General features: G+C 37.5%; 1 protein-coding gene across 2 annotated transcripts in view; it reads left to right on the top strand.

Moving 5' to 3' along the window:
• The window catches only part of GRID2 (glutamate ionotropic receptor delta type subunit 2), a 751,024-nt gene that overhangs the window by 434,904 nt on the left and 298,889 nt on the right, over nt 1-17,231 (top strand). For both annotated transcript variants that reach the window (XR_008233407.1, XM_052776367.1), the window contains exon 3: nt 2,760-3,044. Coding sequence is in view for 1 of the 2 variants with exons in the window: in XM_052776367.1 (XP_052632327.1) it covers nt 2,760-3,044 (285 nt within the window). In the remaining variant the exon portion in view is untranslated. The remainder of the gene's footprint in view (nt 1-2,759; nt 3,045-17,231) is intronic.

Raw genomic sequence — 17,231 nt, 5'->3', positions numbered from 1 at the left:
ATTATATTTCTGTTCAAAGAATAATCCAGTCAGACTGACTCAGAGACAAACTCTGCAACTCATGCACTCATTTTCTGGAAGAGCCTGCCTCAGATAACAGCCCTTTCTCCAGCAGCTAACTCTCTGTGTATTAGTCTCTAAGTGTACAGGAATAAGGTCTATTTGCGAGCATAATTAAGTGCATATTGCCCCAATCCAGCACACGTAATTCTCATAAGCGTATCATGGAAGAAAGAGCCACACAGGCAACTTCAGTCCTGAGGCTATTGTAACAAATGTGGTGCAGTGTCAAGAGAGAAGATTTTAATCCTTTATTCAGTTTGTTTGCCAGTATTGGCATTCAGCCCCGTGGAGCTAAATGTTCCGTGCTGTTTTCTTCCCCTTCATGTTTCAATAACAATTTTCACAAAAAGCGTATTTCCCACTTCATAGCATTGAGGAGTGTACTGGTTATTCTCAGTCTGAAAGTATGCCTGGAAATTTAGACATTTTCAAGTGATTTTTGTATGCAGTTCGACTCTGCTATGTTTTTAAAAGTCATGTTTAAGAGACTGGAGGGTCACACTACATATTTTATTTGAACAGGTGGCATCAGGACCATGTAGACTTAAATTTTCGTTGAATTAAAAGCAGGCTTTTGCAAAACCTGACATCAATTTTATTAATCTATTGATATCTAGCTATAAAGATATCTACTGACATATAGATAGCTATGGGTATTTGTTGATGGATAGATCAATATATCAATAAAAATAGTTTGTTTCTCAAGCAGTAGCATTCTCACTGAGATATGCAACCTAGATATTGCAGTACTTGGTGCAGGAGAACCATATCAAGAAAGAGATTCAGCATTTCCCTAAAAAGATAACTTGACAAGCCTTTTATCTTTGTTGAAGGTGATGATGAAGAATGTAACAAGCAGCATAAAAGATGAATAGCTAATAAGATTGTTTTGAAATGTTCTGAATATTAGAAAGTTGTGAGATACTGATAATTTTTTTCCAATTACCAATGATATTTGATATTTTTCTGAAAAGCGATACTTGTGGTTATTGAAAATGTATTACCTTTAACCTGAAGCCCAGAAGCTGGCCCAAAACCTGAGCTATATTCAGAGCATGTACAGAGGGAACACTTTATCCTAAACCAAAACACTTTGAAACTTCTCTGTGGGAATGCTCACCCTCCCACATTTATCTGCATGAAGGAATTCAGAAGTGTTCCCATCAGACGGAGCCTCAGCGGCATCAGTATGCTCTGGGAGTTCACCGCGGCATGTTCCAGACCTCTGTATTTTAATGAGAAAAATGCACTGGCTTTAGGAGAAGGTGGTTCTCTGCATTCATGACCACCTGTGCTGTCCTTTTGGCTACAAAGTCAACCTCCACTTGTCCTGAATGTGCAACTCCATTCCTCACACTGTAAATATTCCCATTGAGATCAATAAGTGTTTGCGAAGTAAAACATTACTCACTGTAGGAGCCATATGATATGAGACAACAGGTCTGGTGCTAAAATATGTTTTTGTATTTTTAGGGGAATATATTCTCACATGTGGGTTTCTTGTTTTTGCCTGCACCTGTTGTGTACGCAGAATATTCCTGCAAAATAAGTAATTGCATAGTTTAGTATTAGATGTTCACACGTAAATACATATTACTCTTTACCATCCCATTACCTAATTTACATGTGTAAATGCAGGCTAACTGCACGTGTAGCATTGCGAGTGGCAAATTGAGTATTTCAGAATTTAGCCTGGGGTGTGCTTTGGGGAATTATGCTACAAACCCATGTTGTTTCTTCATTCAAGCTCTCAAGTCTGTTAGAAACCCAATATAAACACTTGACTCTGCTTTATTTCGCAGGGTAATCCTTCAAAATTACAGACCTAATCATTATTAATTCTTTTGATATTTATTGATTGCATTAACATTAATCATGATAAACGCCTTTAGTATTAATGTGGATGTCATTAGTATTGTACTTCAGACTCTTCTGTAACTAGCCCTCATTAACAGGAACATTAGTTACAAGGTGTTATCTTTTGCATAAGCAAGTTCATGCCTTTCTTATGGAAGTGAGGAGAGTAAATGTATATAAACTGTTCACTGAATTTTGAAAACATTTTGCTATTTGTAAGACTAGCTTTTTTGTTGGGGTTTTTTGTGTGTTTTTGTTGTTTTGTTTTGTTGTTTTTTTTTTTTTTTTTTTAAGAAAAATAAGTAGTTGCATAAGATTATTTCATATATCTCTTAAAACCCAAAAGCAACTCAGTTTTTGCTTGGACAAGTTAATGTACATAATCATATTCAGTTGTCTTCAAATGTTGACAGGAAGTCTGAGCTGTGATTTCTTCCAGTTTTCTCTGTATAATGCAAAGATCCTATTCATGGAGCTGTTGTGCTAGACTTTGAAGAGTGCTTATCTCCTTGGGTGGTCATGTTAATTCGGTAGCTGGAATCGGTTCTTATTACTCAGAAGACCCAGGAGTGGGTCTCATTTTCAAGGGATAATTCATTTCTGGGCAAGGTGGACAGGGCAGTCTTCCAGCTTTCACCACAAGACAGCACAAAGTGAATAGAGAAGCTTCATGATTTTAATGCATTTTAGGTCTGAATTACTCAATGTGCAAAATTTTATCCATATTTCACTTGATCAAACCTGTTGTGTTTCCATTCCCAGTGTCTGCATTTCAACACCAAAATAGGCCCTATGCACTGAACCATTCTCGCCTCAAATATCGCTGTGTTTTATTACAGCCTGTGACCTGATGAACCAAGGCATCCTGGCCCTTGTCAGCTCCATCGGGTGCACGTCAGCAGGATCCCTGCAGTCGCTGGCAGATGCCATGCACATCCCTCACCTCTTCATCCAGCGCTCAACGGCAGGAACACCAAGGAGCGGCTGTGGGCTCACCAGGAGCAACCGCAACGATGACTACACGCTCTCCGTCCGCCCCCCTGTCTACTTAAATGATGTCATCTTGAGGGTGGTCACAGAATATGCCTGGCAGAAATTCATTATTTTTTATGATAACGACTATGGTAAGTATTTATTTAGGAGGGCGATTTTTGTCAAATCCATAATTCTGTTGAAAGCAGTCACATACATCTTTATAGTCTTCCAATAGATTATGTTTTGCTTGTGAACATTTATAGTTCTGTCAGCATTTCACAGCACCTCAGAGAAATCTATTTCTAAAATCCATCAACGTTTACAGGTTTATTTGATAATTTCTTTGTTAGAGTTAGCTGATAAATGGAGAACTTATCTGGCATTCTATTCTGCCAGTGTTTATGAAGCATAAAAATTTTTAGCAAGCTCTCTTCTTTTTTGGACTGTAGAAATATGAGATGACAATTCAAGAGGCAACGTGTAAGATTTTACATTCTGTAGAATTCTTCATTGTGTGGTGAATCTCTCCTGTTTGTTGGCATATATTTGATGGCCAGAAGCTGAAGCAGTGGTGAATGTAGGTCAGAGGCCTCAGCAAGAATGAGCTGCTGTTCATAAATATAAAACTTGTAGAGAGAACTTCTGTAGAGTGAATAACTTCAGGAGGTGGGCTTGGAGAAGACAATGTTCCTTCTTTTTTGAGTTCATTCAGTGTTCCTGAAAGGTGCTGAATTGATGGTTGTTGTGTGATAAAGTGTGACAGACAGCAGCATCACAAGACTGCACCATCCAGCTCGATGACTCAGCTTAGTTTGGTACAGATGTTTTCTACAGCTGAGAGGAGAGCTGGGCATGTTTCTCTAGTATAGGTGCATTAGCTAACTAATTTTATGATCTTTTTTCTATGGAAAATTGCTTTGAAACCAGACCTGTTTTCTTCAGGTGCATCCATTATTCATAAGTAATCATGACTGGTTTGGGTGAACATTTTAAAACTTATTTTCAAAGTTAAATCTTTAAGTTATGGAAAAATGCTAACTTCAGCTATTTGCTGTGCATAATATCTGGTTCATTCAGGTCAGGTGTTATTGATTTTTGTTCCCTGGCTACATAATAAATTCTTAAATTAGAACAATAAAAAATGATGAAAAGGAGAATTCCTATTTATAACAAAGCAGCACCTAAAAGCACGAGCCATAGGATAAGGAACACATGCAAAAACCCACCCATCCAAAAAGCTTGCAGCAAAGAGTATTTTTGTTTGTGTTTTATGAGTTTGTGCATTTAAGTACCAATGTACCTATGAAGACGACCATAATCTTGCAGCTAAAAGATATCTTTTTGCATGTATTTTTGAGTTTAAAAGCCTCAAACAAATTTTATAATTAATATTTTTGAATAATTATATTTGTAAATACTAGTTCTAAATTTTTCAAGTTTCATTCTTTAATTTGAGAATGCAGTTCAGACACCATGTCATTTTGTTCTTAATTTCTGGGTAAGAATCTCATTATTGTCTGACTTAGGTAACACAGATGCCTGCCTGCAAGGAATAAGTTTCAGACCAGTAGCTTATTCAGTGACACATCATCCACAGATGTGCCATGTGGCAGATACTAAGTCTTTCTACCAGCCTCTATGGCATTCTGAATTCAGTAGTCTACAAGTAATGCCATACTGGCCAAGACAGATTGGTAATCTGACTCTGGTCAGTGATCACTATCACATACATCAGGAAAAGGTGCAAAAAAAAAATTCTGCAGTTAATATATACTGAGCAGTCTGTCACCTTTCTGGGTATTTTGCGTGGGGTTTTTGTGGGGCTTGGGGGGGGGTGTGTTGTCTTTTTTTGTTGTTGTTTGTGCGTGTGCATAGTTTGGAACTAATACCATATATAGAAAGATTTTAAATGCAACCTGAGTTTTAAGTTAACCTGCAATTCTGAATAGGGTTATTATTTGTGCAAAGGTACAATGTTTCTTTAAATTGTACAAAATCCTTGATTTCAGCAGCCATCCTAGGGCAGCAAGCAGTTTCTATATTCTCGGTTTGCTTCTTACAGTTTCTTTGTAAAATTTTATGTTGCTGATTTCATTGACTATGTCCTCCTCCACTTTTAATAAGGAACAAGAGAGCAGCAGTTTCAGATCACCATCTCTAACCTGAGGCCTGTCTTGTTTTTTCCATTACCATAAGAGTTGTTCTCTGTCTCTCCAATCCCTCTTCTTGCTTGTACTGGAATGCCTCTCTAATTCCCGACTACCCTGTTTCAGGTGAAATCATTAGGCTTGACACAGTATTTTGCCTGTTCTTAATTCTCTTAGCCAGTTTTTGATCTATGGCAATAGTTTTCCTCGTACCTGTGATGACATTATTTTCTTAGCAGTCCCCAGAGAGTAATATTGCCAGGAGTGTATTATAAATCTTAACAAATTATGTTGCTTTCTCCATTTTTCCTACTACATTATTGATATACTCAAAGCGTTTCCAGTATGTTAGCAATGCACATTTTCTCTTCCCAGGTACTGTATTGACCAAAGAGGGGCTTGCAGAGTGGGAGGGGTGGAGAAATTCAGAGCATGAAAAGAGGAGCTGCAATCACTTGTTAATGGATTATAGAGTGGAGAAGTCTGAATTCAGTATTCACCCTGCTTTGAGCAGGAGGTTGGACTATGTGACCTCCTGAAGTCCCATCCAACTCTAATAATTCTCTGATTCTGTGATGTTTGAGAGCGCCATTCATTTAGATGGGTCTATAGATGTGAAATACTTAAAAAAAAAAAAAAAAAAAATCCCAGCATCAGTTTGGGGTTTAAAAAAGAGAGCTAGCCCAAGAACCCCAGAAGAGCTTGAGAAAGGCAATATTACTGTTAGCTTCTGTGCCTGTTTTAGAAAGAAATCAAGACTGGCCATGCAGACATGGAAGTCCAGGGGTAAGCCATCCCATTCGTCAATGTCAGTGCAGCTAAGGGTGGTTGCAATTCTCTCTGGAAGATCCCAGTCCCATTCCTCAGCTTGCCTGAGAGGATCTGCCACAGTATGAGATATATTTCTTTTCTCAGCTCATACAGACCTAAAATCAAATTCTGGTTGGAAGGTTTGCTCAGTTTAACTGCTTGCAGCATTAATATTAGACATTTTAATGTAACATTTAGTATTAAACATTAAAGTAGGTGGGAGATCAACACTTGCATTAGAATTAAATTCATATTAGGAAGAGATTATTGATATGTTCTGCACAGTCCTCTGCAGAACTGACACTTATGCAAGCAGAGCAATTCCTTGTCCTGGTGGGGTTTTTTCGTATGTGGTGATCTTTCCTTCTCAAGGTGCATATCATAACATTAAGTGATGCCTGTATAGCAGTAAATGGCACTTGAGAAGTAATGGGAATATAGATTCTGATATGTGTTAATTCTACACACCCCACACCCCCCCCAGTGTTGCCATCTTTTTGTAAGTTAGAAAACATGAAAATGCTGTTAGACTGACTGGTTCCAGCAACCAGGAGAATTTCAATACTTTCCTTTCTGAGAAATTATTTTGTATAGCGATTTGATTTAATGATTTATAACAAAATACTTTAGCTGTATTACTCAAATTATTTCCAGTAATAATTTCACTCTGTGAAAGAAAATGTGCCTTTCATATTTAAAATAAGTTTTCCTACAGTAAAATTGGGCCATATCCAAAGTAAATACTGTGCTAAACCAGATCCCTTGCACCTTTAAAAGAGGCTGCAACTATTTATGTGTCAATTTATCAATATCATAGTTTTTTAATCCTATGAATTCAATTGCTTTTGATTTTTATCTAGCAGTCTATCATAGATTCATTTTCATTATCAGAGAGTTAGAGAATTGTTTATAATTGGAAATGTGTCTTTCTGCAGGGCCAAGAGTTAATTCCCCAATGTTATCCTTTTTTGAATATAAGTAGATGAGTATATTCAGTTTTAACATTTTAACACTACTTATATCTAAATGCTAGAAGATTCAAGTCTACTTAAAGGTTGTTTATCAACAGTTAAAGTCTTGGAAGGAAGCAATTCTTTCATTAAGTCATAACCAGCTAGGTGTTGAAGAAGTGATGTAGAAATGCATTTCTGAAATAATTGACATCTAAGTTTTTAACTGATGGGTTTTCTCCAAGTAAAATTGTAGGTAGTCTGACTATTCTAACACAAAACAAAAGATACCTTGATAACAATCAAAAAAGTATTTTGCCACTGTTGACTTAGTTAAGATGAGCAACTAGTGAAAGATTTTAGTACAGCCATAGTCTGTTGTCAGTGGTAGAGCCTTGCCAGTAACAAATACGAGGCTAACACACAGTAACAGTTAATGAGTGAGGAGGTGAGAAAAGAGAACATTTTAACTTGAGTAGACTTAGGTGATGTTTGTTTGTATTTCATTTGCTACGATTGTATCTTTACTGTATAAACTCAGATGAACTTGTAAAAATCAGAATGAGTTGTCTTTTCCCCCATCCTTGCTCTCTGCTGGGGATGATCTAGATCAAACTCCCAGTGAAAATAGTGCAGTCAGGCCCCTTGTATTCAGTGTGTTTTGTTCCTTAAGGTAAAACAAGATAAAGGCCTGCCCAGGACATGAAATCTGATATTGTTTCAGAAAATTTCATATAAGGATATTAAAAGTGTTCAAGGACAATTCTGCGCTTCTTCAAATGCCATTAAGGACAGTCTTCTTGAAGAGTTAAAGAGTAGGTGGCATGAAATGCAGCAAAATTATGCAGTAGATTGATGCCTTTCTCAACCTGCTATTAAAATTACTATCCACACAGTATGTACAGGCCAACTTTACTTCATTTAAGCAGCCAAATCAGCTCCTACTCTTTTCATTCTTGACTGCTGAGCTCAAACCATAGGATCACTGTGCTGCAGAGGGTAGTTGTGTATCTCCTCCTTACAAGCGGGTGTAGAGACTGGGCAGTTCCTCCACTAAGTCTCTGAACTCTTCCTTAGGACCATCAGCACCCTTTTCAGTGAAGGCATTTTCAGACTGGATGCTATAAATGTATAACTTATACCTTTGGAAATTGCAAAGTTTAGATTTGTAAAAAGAGACACTGACAGCTGTAAACGTTTTGAGCAAGCTTTGCCAAGTTATTACATCTTTACTTTATGGTTTCAAGTTCAAAGCAAACAAAATGCAGCAAATCCTGCCTCACCCACAGACTGGCATCTGACAATGGCCAGTCCCCAAATAGTAACATGAAAAAGGCCCTTACATATTCAATCACAGAGGAAAACAAATGACATAGATCTGAATGTGTGAGCCCAGGCTATGTAAGCACAGTAATTGATCTAGAATCCCAGCATATTGTTGGTTTTTATCTCTGTGGTGTACCAACCAGGGGCAAGCTTTTGCAATTCATGTCTTACTTTTCAGGCAGTTTACAGTTCACTGTATTTTCCAGGAATATGTAGATACTTTTCTGTAGTAGTAAATTCTTTATGAAGAAACCAGTCAATCATTGCAAGAACATAATTGTGAATTTTGTGCAATTTACAGTGTAGGTATCTCTGCATTTCTAAGATGAAAGAGAGAAAGTCTAGCTGTTTGAAAACATTTATTTTTAATGTTTTGTTGGTGCCAAAGCAGATAGAAAGATTCTGCACTTTATCTAGAAAGGTTGGGGGAATAAGATTGTTTCTGGAGAATGAATTTTGTCTTATTTCCTATTCTCTTTTATAGTGGTGGCAGTAATATTTTAAAACCCCTTCTGTATTTTATATTAAAAAAAAAAAAGTTAAGAAACCCCACTTCTCTCTCCAAATTTCTGGCCTAACCTTGTGTTTTTTCAACCCAGCATGCCTTTGATATGCAACCATCACTGTTGATTTATGCGATATTTACTCATTCCAGGACTAAGATAACTTTGCTTGTAGTTTTTTGACCTTCCTACTAATACTATTTGTATTTGGCGATAGATATTTGCCATTCCCTTAGGTGGTAATTTAATTTTAACTTTTGTAAAGCAAAGAAACAAAATAAGCATTAAGGCTATGAAGGGGATTTGCTCTGTGATGCTAAAGGAGGCGTTCCCATAGCAAATGGAGGTTGAAGAAGTAATTGAAGACTTTGCTGAAAGGGAAGGGAGGAGGTTAGCAGCAGGAAAGAGTTTAGAGGGCATCTGTCTCACGGAAATTTCCTCATGGACTTCCCTTCTTGCTCCTCAGCATACACAGAGGTTTCAGATTATTTGTGCATGATGGATGAAGGCAGTGGTGTGAGGTACGTGGTCACATCACTAAAAAGATGTCTGAAGCTCAATCTGAGGGAGGATTTTGGAGAAAGACACAAAGTAAAATACAGTCTCGAGGAGAGCAGTAACATCAGTATTACTGAGGATTCTAGCCTAAGTAAAGAGGTCTGTGAAACTATGAAGATAAAAGAGAGCATTCTCCCCATCCCTTCCCTGGGAAGGTGGTTGTTTTCAAATAAATTGAGTGTAATGCTAAAGGATTGGAGTGCTGTTCTTTAAAGATCCTGAAAAAGAAGGAGTATATCTGGAACTCAAAAGGCTTAGCTGCTTGCAGAAAGGCTGCCTCCTGTGTTGTAAAAGGGGTGATATTCTGAGATTATGCCTATCTGTACCTATGGGCCCTGGATTCCTAGCATCTCCTTTAAAAACCATATAGAGTAAGTAATTCCACTGACACTTTCCTGCACACACATTTTCCAGAAATAAATATATGATGACCACTGACAAAGATGTGCTTGAAAACATAACATTTTCAAATAATTTAAAGTTTTAATGCAAGTTTAATAAAGATTCATAAAAGAATCATGCTCTCTTTAATCGATTGCAAATGCTTATAATTACCCTGAGGCTGTTTTCAGCTGCCTGATGACTATAATATTCTCAAGTCTGTCTCCAGACAGGCTTAAAACTGTTTATTACTCATCTGGCTCTTTGCCAACTTCCCATACTCATTTACTTCACTGTGGCTCAATAAACGTAATTAATTCAAGCTTATTATTGAACTTTTTTCTTTTCCATTAGTATTTATTATGTCATCCAGATAAGGAAAGGAACATGTATTTTTCATCTGTGTAACTTTAATATGTCTCTTAATTATATTGCAAGTTAGCAGCTGTTTTTGAGAACTTTCATAACAACTTGCTTTTGCTGGTTGACATTACCACTGGAAATTGAACATATATTTTGGTTGAGCCTAAAACTATTAAACTTCTGAGACAACTGAACTATTCTATAAAATTTGTCTAGTGGAACAATGGCCATGCTTCTGCTTTTTAACCACGTAATAGTTGGGGAAATGCATTCCAGGAGCTATAAGTGAATATGTAGAAAGATGAGAGAGGGTTTGTCATTTACTCATGTTGCTGTATTTAAGGATGGAGTGGATAAAGTATTTGAAAGTTTGGCCTAACAGCCATCTGTGTTGTGTCAGTAAGGAAGGAAGACCAAATTTTTTATTATATCTAGAATTTCGGTGCTGAGGTCAAAATAAAACTGTAGGTGTTCTCCTAATACCTGTGTAATGGGTAATTGCTGTAAATGAGGTGCTATCTTGAAGTTTTGCAGAGGTATGAGATTTCTTTCGTATATGCACAGTCTGCAAGTGTTCAGAAGAAAAGTGACTTATTCTAGGAATATTTGAATACTTGAACCTTGTACTGATCTCCACTACTGTTTGCTAAGTATTTTTCAACTCTCAACACATTGTTTTAATATTTTCTCAGAAGTATTAAAATTGATTTTGTAAACTTGTATTTTGGCAGCTAAATAAATGAACAGTTATCAAACAAGGAAACTATTGAAGAAAGTACTTTGCGCGTTGAATGGAAGAAATTACACCACCATTGGAAAAATGACATTAGTTAGGCATAATAACATCACAAATGTCAGGTAGTATCATAAATTGAAAAGAAAATTTCTCTCTGAGAATTTTAACCAGTCAAGAAAAAGAGGAAGCAGAGAGACAGGAAAAACCCAGAAAACATTTATTACAGTATTTCTAAGTCTTAGTTTATCAACATCGCTCTCATAGCTTATGTTCTTCACAGCGCCAGTCCACTCATAAAATATTCCTGTTTCCACAGTGTAAAGTTTTAATCAACTGAAGAAATTGAGTAGCAGATTGATGCACAGGCAGAGAACAATTTGTCTTAAGTAAGATTATAACACACATAGTCACACTTGGTTTATTACCAGGAAGTCTACAAGGACAGTCACTTTACTGTTCCTCACCACCTCCTTGGAAGGGGATGCATGGTTCCTCATGCTTGTGAAAACCAACAGGGAGCGGTAGTGACGTACAGGGAGAGTTGGTGTATCATACAGACAGAAGTATAGATTACTTGCTATTAAATAGAGGCATATATCTAGGCAGAGATATAGAGCCCTGTTGTACAGTTGTATAGGATTTAAGTATAATTTTTCAAGTTTGGCATGATTTTTAACAGGAGAGTAAATGCTGAAGATATACAGCACCAGGCTCTAAGCCATTATCATCTTTGGGGGCAGTAGGCAGGGAAATTTTTTTTTTTTTTTTTTTTTTTTGCAAGAGGTTGTTTTACTCAAGGGTAACTCGTAGAAGCCTTTTGGAAATCTCTAATGCAAACTGTAGTAAAAAGGAAACTGAATGAAGAGGTAGAGAGCATGTTATACAGTCAAAAGTACATGATTATAGAATATATTGCCTTGTCAGCCTCCGCGAGTGAGAGGTGATCACAGTCTGACTCCCTTTCCATTTTTGAGAAGCTAAGGTAGCAGATGATACTCTTAAGGATTAGTTCTAGCTTCAATTTTATTTATCTTTTTTATCCTTTGCTTTTTTTCCTCTTTCTTTCCAGTTAAAAATACTGAGAAACTTAAAGGAAAAATCTTGTGTCAATCACTAGTAAGGTTGGAAACGTAAGTCTTGCAGGATTTGAAAACTGCAAAAGTTAATATCTCTCCCCCAACATTGATTCAGCTACTTGAGACTATCTATATTGATTTTTCTTATTTAATGGATAATCTTTAATAATTGATACATGGTGTGAAACAAAAAGTAGCTAATGTAAATGATATTTGGGTGATCCTTTAAAATAAGTATTACATAGACATTTCAGTGGTGCCACAATACTTCATAGCAAACAACAAAATTGAAGTTACTTGCTTTTATTACAGTTTGAAATGGAAACATCTTTTAATGAAAGTATATATTTTTCTTCCTTTTTCTCAACTGAATGATATTAAGAAATCTGAGAAAATTTGTTGTCTTTTTTGGGGATTTGAGAAATTTCAGAAAATTGCAAGCAAGGGAGGAAAAAACAGTCATTCTTACCATTTACAAATTTTCATTTTCCCCCAAGAAATATCATCCCCGCTTGTTAGGTTCCAGAAATTTTGATAATATAAACGAGATTACATAGGTAATTAAACATTTGAGTTTGAATTTACTTGTAATGTGTTTGAATAACTGCTCTATTCTCTGAAGCTAGATCACCCACCTGAAATAGTTCAGGTAACTGCTCCTTTGCAGTTCCCAAATGCTAATATGAAAGAGCTATGTGGATTATTTTTTTTTTTATTTGTTTGTTTTACTTTGGAGGTTCACTGAATTACATATAAACTGACTAATGAGAGGGAGTCCCACTGCTGTGAAAGTAGGATGAAGGACTGTTATCGAATCATCATGCTAAATTGTTGTTTTCCTCAGTCTAGATCTTAACCATGTTAACAAATATCAACACGTGCACAGGAATGTGAACACTTTGCTGAAGGCTTTAAGCAGAGCAGTAGCACCATCAGAGTCCAGCTGGAGCTGCACATCTCCCTTGTGTACAGTGCATTTCCATAATTAATAGTCGCTGTCATGTTAGCCATCATTGTGTAAGGAAGAATCACCGTGCTAGGCTTATAAAGCTTTCTTGATAAGAATTTGAACAGTGTCATTTGTTATACAATGGCTTTTCTCATCAACTGTACAAATAAAGTGGTCTTTTGTGTAAATCAGCCAGTGAATATTTATGACAGGTGCATTTACCTTTACTGTCACAGCTGAATCAGTTGGTATTTATCATCTGGATACTGTGAGAAAAATGTTCTCAGATCTAAAATGGTATCAGACGCAGGATGAGCTAAAGCCTGTAAGCCAGGTTTGAGATAACCAAAGGGCTGAGTTGAGCGCCTTATAATTTAGGTGGAATACAATGGTAGAGGTGGATGGATGAATTTATTACCATTGGTGAATAGCGCCATCTTTCTCTTCCGGTCATAGTGTGATTTGAAAATTTTTTAGAAACTTTGCATCTACTTCTAACTTGTAGATTTCTCATTTTTAATAAGTGTATAAGAGGTACGTAGCATGCAAGATGTTTAATATTTGCTGTTTGCTTTGTACAGCCTAAAAATCTTCACTGCATATACATACTGGTTTTCCTATATGAGATTCCTGAACCACAGCATATTTTGTTCTAGGATATCCTGATCATTAGACTTTTTCCAAGATGGATTAGGGGACTTGCTCCCTCTGAAATTATTTACCCTGCATAGAAACAGAGATGGTAAAGGAAAGTTACATAGGACCAGAGAGATCAAAGTCGTGAGAGGAACATCTGATCCAGTGATAAAAAATGCTTTATGGAAAGACCACACTATTTTTTTGTATCAAGATAAGGTCATAGAAGTCAGGAATCTTCTTGTTACAGGTTTATCACATATACAGTGTAGAGACCTCAGTGAAAAGAGAGCAAAGACACAATTTATCCTGTAATCTGGTGTTGTGGAAAGCTGCAGGTTTTAAATGCTCCTGATCTCCTGAAAATACTGGCTCCTTTTCCCTATCACCTGGCTGTGCATGTTTTCTGCCATGCAACTGCTGAGCTTTCCATTAAATGGTGCTCTTGTTTGTATTAGGTGAGGTCTGAGTGTTCCTGCTGGGTTGGTCGTTTAAGGAGATTTAGGTACAGAACCTGTAGTCTGTGAAGAATGCTTAGCTCTGCTCTGAGCATGCTCTGCAACAGCATTTAAGACACTTGTTTCTTGTGGTTTCCCCAGTATCAAAGAGATTGTTCAATGAAAAGATGGTGTCAGTTTAGGTGCTTGCACTCGATTTGACTTGCGCTTCATTTCCTAAATTCTTTCTTAGGTCACGTCCACAATAACTGACACAGTAATGACAAGTCTGTAGTAAAGCTGGCGTCTGAATTCAGATCTCAGCTTGAGTGGTGTTATGCTGAGTACCTGCATTTGAATATATCAGGTCTTCAGAGTTCAGGAGGCCATGGGCCTTGCGCTCACCCACGCAGGGTGCCCTGCACATGCACCTCAGCTGTGGCTGCAGCCAGTCTGGTGTGTCCAGTGTTAGACCCGTGCACCAGCGGTCTGTGCACCAGAGCATAAGAACTTGCTATAGACTTCTGCCTTGTGGTGGCATGGTTATGTATGGGTAGTCAGGGAAGGTAATTTCCAACAGTGTCCTTGATAAATTTTGCTTGCCTTGCTCTTTGTTTATTAGACTTTCCAAGCCAACTTCACAATCTCTTAAATCAGCCACAATGTTGGTTAAAAACAGAATGTTTGGTAATGTTTCTTTTACATTTCCACCTCGGTTTAACACTACAGCTGATGCTGAGTATCTGGCTGCAGAATGGTACTATGTTCTTGTGCACGCATGTGTAGAGTGGAAGTGATGGCTGTACAGTGAAAAAACAGAAAACGTAATACTAACTAATAGTGACACTGAGTTGGGAGAGGAGATAGCAACTTTGGCTCTAGCGTTGGTCTGTTTCTATGTGGTAACTTTGGCTTTCATCAGTAAGGAGGATAATTAATACTGGTGATAATGGGGAGCTCTTCTGCATTTCTGAAAATGACTGTGACTCATGTGATTTAAATAGAAAATAGAAAAGTGTCTTCTGGCTAGGCAACAGGTTGGCTAGCAAATTCAGGGTGAGAAACACCTGTGTTCCAGACACGAACAGTCTCCGCAGCAGAGCCATCTGTGCCACAGGTTGCTTGCCAGATTTTTCTGCAGAAGGAGTTTATCTATTAGAAAGATGATTCCACAGTGCAGTGTGGATATGTGCCACTTTAGGACAATCCACGCAGGAAAGATAATGCTGCCCATTCAGTGGCAGCATCTGTTCTTTGGCATACACTTTGAATGTGATCATTGCTAGTGACTTGCTGCTGAAATATTGGAAGCACCATCATGATTTAAATAGCATTTAAATAGCAGGATGTTTTTATGTGCTCTCTGCTGTTTCATAGCAGCAGGTGAGCATCACCAATACCTCCATTCTTCTACTGGGTAAGCTGAGGTATAAGCAAAGACTGCATTTCCTGCCCACAGCTTTGTGTTGTATCAACGCCAAAGGCATAAGTAGTAAAGAGGTTTTATGAATCTTGGTTTGGTATCTTTTTCATTAGAATGGTGCTGTTTTCCTAAAAGCATATCACACAGATACCATACTGTTGGCATGGTCACCTAATAACTGTAGAACTGTAGAATACTGGACCTCTGTCCCTTTTGCCCCTTCATTTGGTGAAGATTCAATGTAATTGTTTCAGTGTTTATATTTGCAGATATTTGTGGCAAACAAAGCCATTTGATCCCATAATCTGGCTTCTGGGACAACACAGATTATACAGAATATCAGCTAATAACTGTAGTGTGTTTATAAATTCAAGTCAAATGAAATTATGTTCTTGTTTTGAAAGGGCAAATAAAACTTTGGTGGTTCCTGCTTTACCCTGTTCTGGCGTCAGAGAAGAATATATGGATTTATGCTATAGAATTTAAGTTTTTAAAAAGGCTTTCATAACCTAAGCAACTCTTTCCCCTGATACTTTGATAGTGTATCTAGAACCCATCTATGTGTGTTCCTTATACTTCAACAATTTTGACTCCAACTGGTCAGTTTTATCCAGTTTTTATTCCATTTGTCTGGACGTTAAGTAACTCTGAGGGGGTGAGCCTCAGAAACTTTAGAATGAAAGGGTTACAGTGGAAAGAAGTTATTTTATCATTTGCATAAAACTAGGCATATTTGTAGCAGTTTGAATAATCTTGTTGCTCCTTAAATTGGTATTTAAAGTGCCAAAAAAATTTCTAACATCTCTGATTAGATTGAATTTAATTTTCCTGATTTAGATATTAAATAGAAGCTGTAATTAGTATGTGATTCTCTTATAGAATTTATTTTTAGGGTAAGCATGTATTTTATCCGTGTTTAAACTGTTCTTCAAGTGTTTAGTAATACTGGTATTTCGGCAGTGTCTGAAGAATGGGGCTGCAGTGCCAAATGCCTAAAATAGCCTAAATGCCTAAAATACCACTTCTTTCCAGTTTGTGGTACTTTAGAGTTCCAGTCAAGAGACCAAACTTGCTGATTGTGACAGTCTGACTTCCAAGACTAACCCTGTTGAATTATTTCTGTGGACTGTTTGATTATAAACTATTACATGGCTATTTCTCTATAATTTGATATATCTTGGTAATTTAGTGCTGGAGGAGGATAGCTATCTGTAATACTCTCTAGTTAGGACACCTCTGCTGGGGAGACAGGCAAAGCATTTTCTCTACGGTGGAGACTGAACTTTGTTTTCTTTATGCTACTGTTTGTGGCCATAAATAAGGAGATCAAGGTGTGAAAGTCTAAGCCTCAGATCTTCTTGATAGGGCTGCTGGACTTTTGTGGAATCCAAAACTTCTCAGATATCTTGTTTTGCCATAACCTGAAGTCAAATGCCAAAATCACCTGTGTTTGTTGGAATCTTTAAACTTTGGAGTATGTTGGGCCCCCCCAAATCCTCAAATGTATAGCTAAGTAAAAAAAGTATTCACTAGGCTTCAAAAAGAGGAAAGCTTAAAATTAGTTTTGGTACAGTTTTTCTAGCAAGTCAGCATAAAGATTTCTAGCTCGGGTATTTCCAGCTTTTCCCTGAAGGCCCATCAGATCTGGACGCTGGAGTGTTCCTGCTGGGCTCCCTTTGGGCCGTGTACTGTTCATCTGCAGTGGTTACTAGCTGTACCTTAGGTGTACTGATCTTATACTTTCACTGTCGTAGTTCCCATATTAAATCCACATGTGTCTTCTCCATAATCTTCTCAAGGGTGTATCACACAGGTTTCTCTGTCATGTTGCTGATGCTTTGCTGAGGGGGCAGGTTGTCACATAATTCTCTCTGTGCAGCCTGGACCTCTGGCCACGTATGCATCATGTTTGCAGGACTGACCACAGCTGAGTGCTGGTAGCACTGCTCTCTTGACGGCTAGTGGAGGGTGCCAGGGTCTAGGCAGTTTTAGGGAAACATTTTAGGAGACTTCCTCACAATATTTTTCTCAAAAGAAGTGT

Source organism: Harpia harpyja, chromosome 2 (assembly GCF_026419915.1).
Source record: "Harpia harpyja isolate bHarHar1 chromosome 2, bHarHar1 primary haplotype, whole genome shotgun sequence".
Taxonomy (NCBI): domain Eukaryota; kingdom Metazoa; phylum Chordata; class Aves; order Accipitriformes; family Accipitridae; genus Harpia; species Harpia harpyja.
This window is presented reverse-complemented; position numbering and strand designations above follow the sequence as displayed.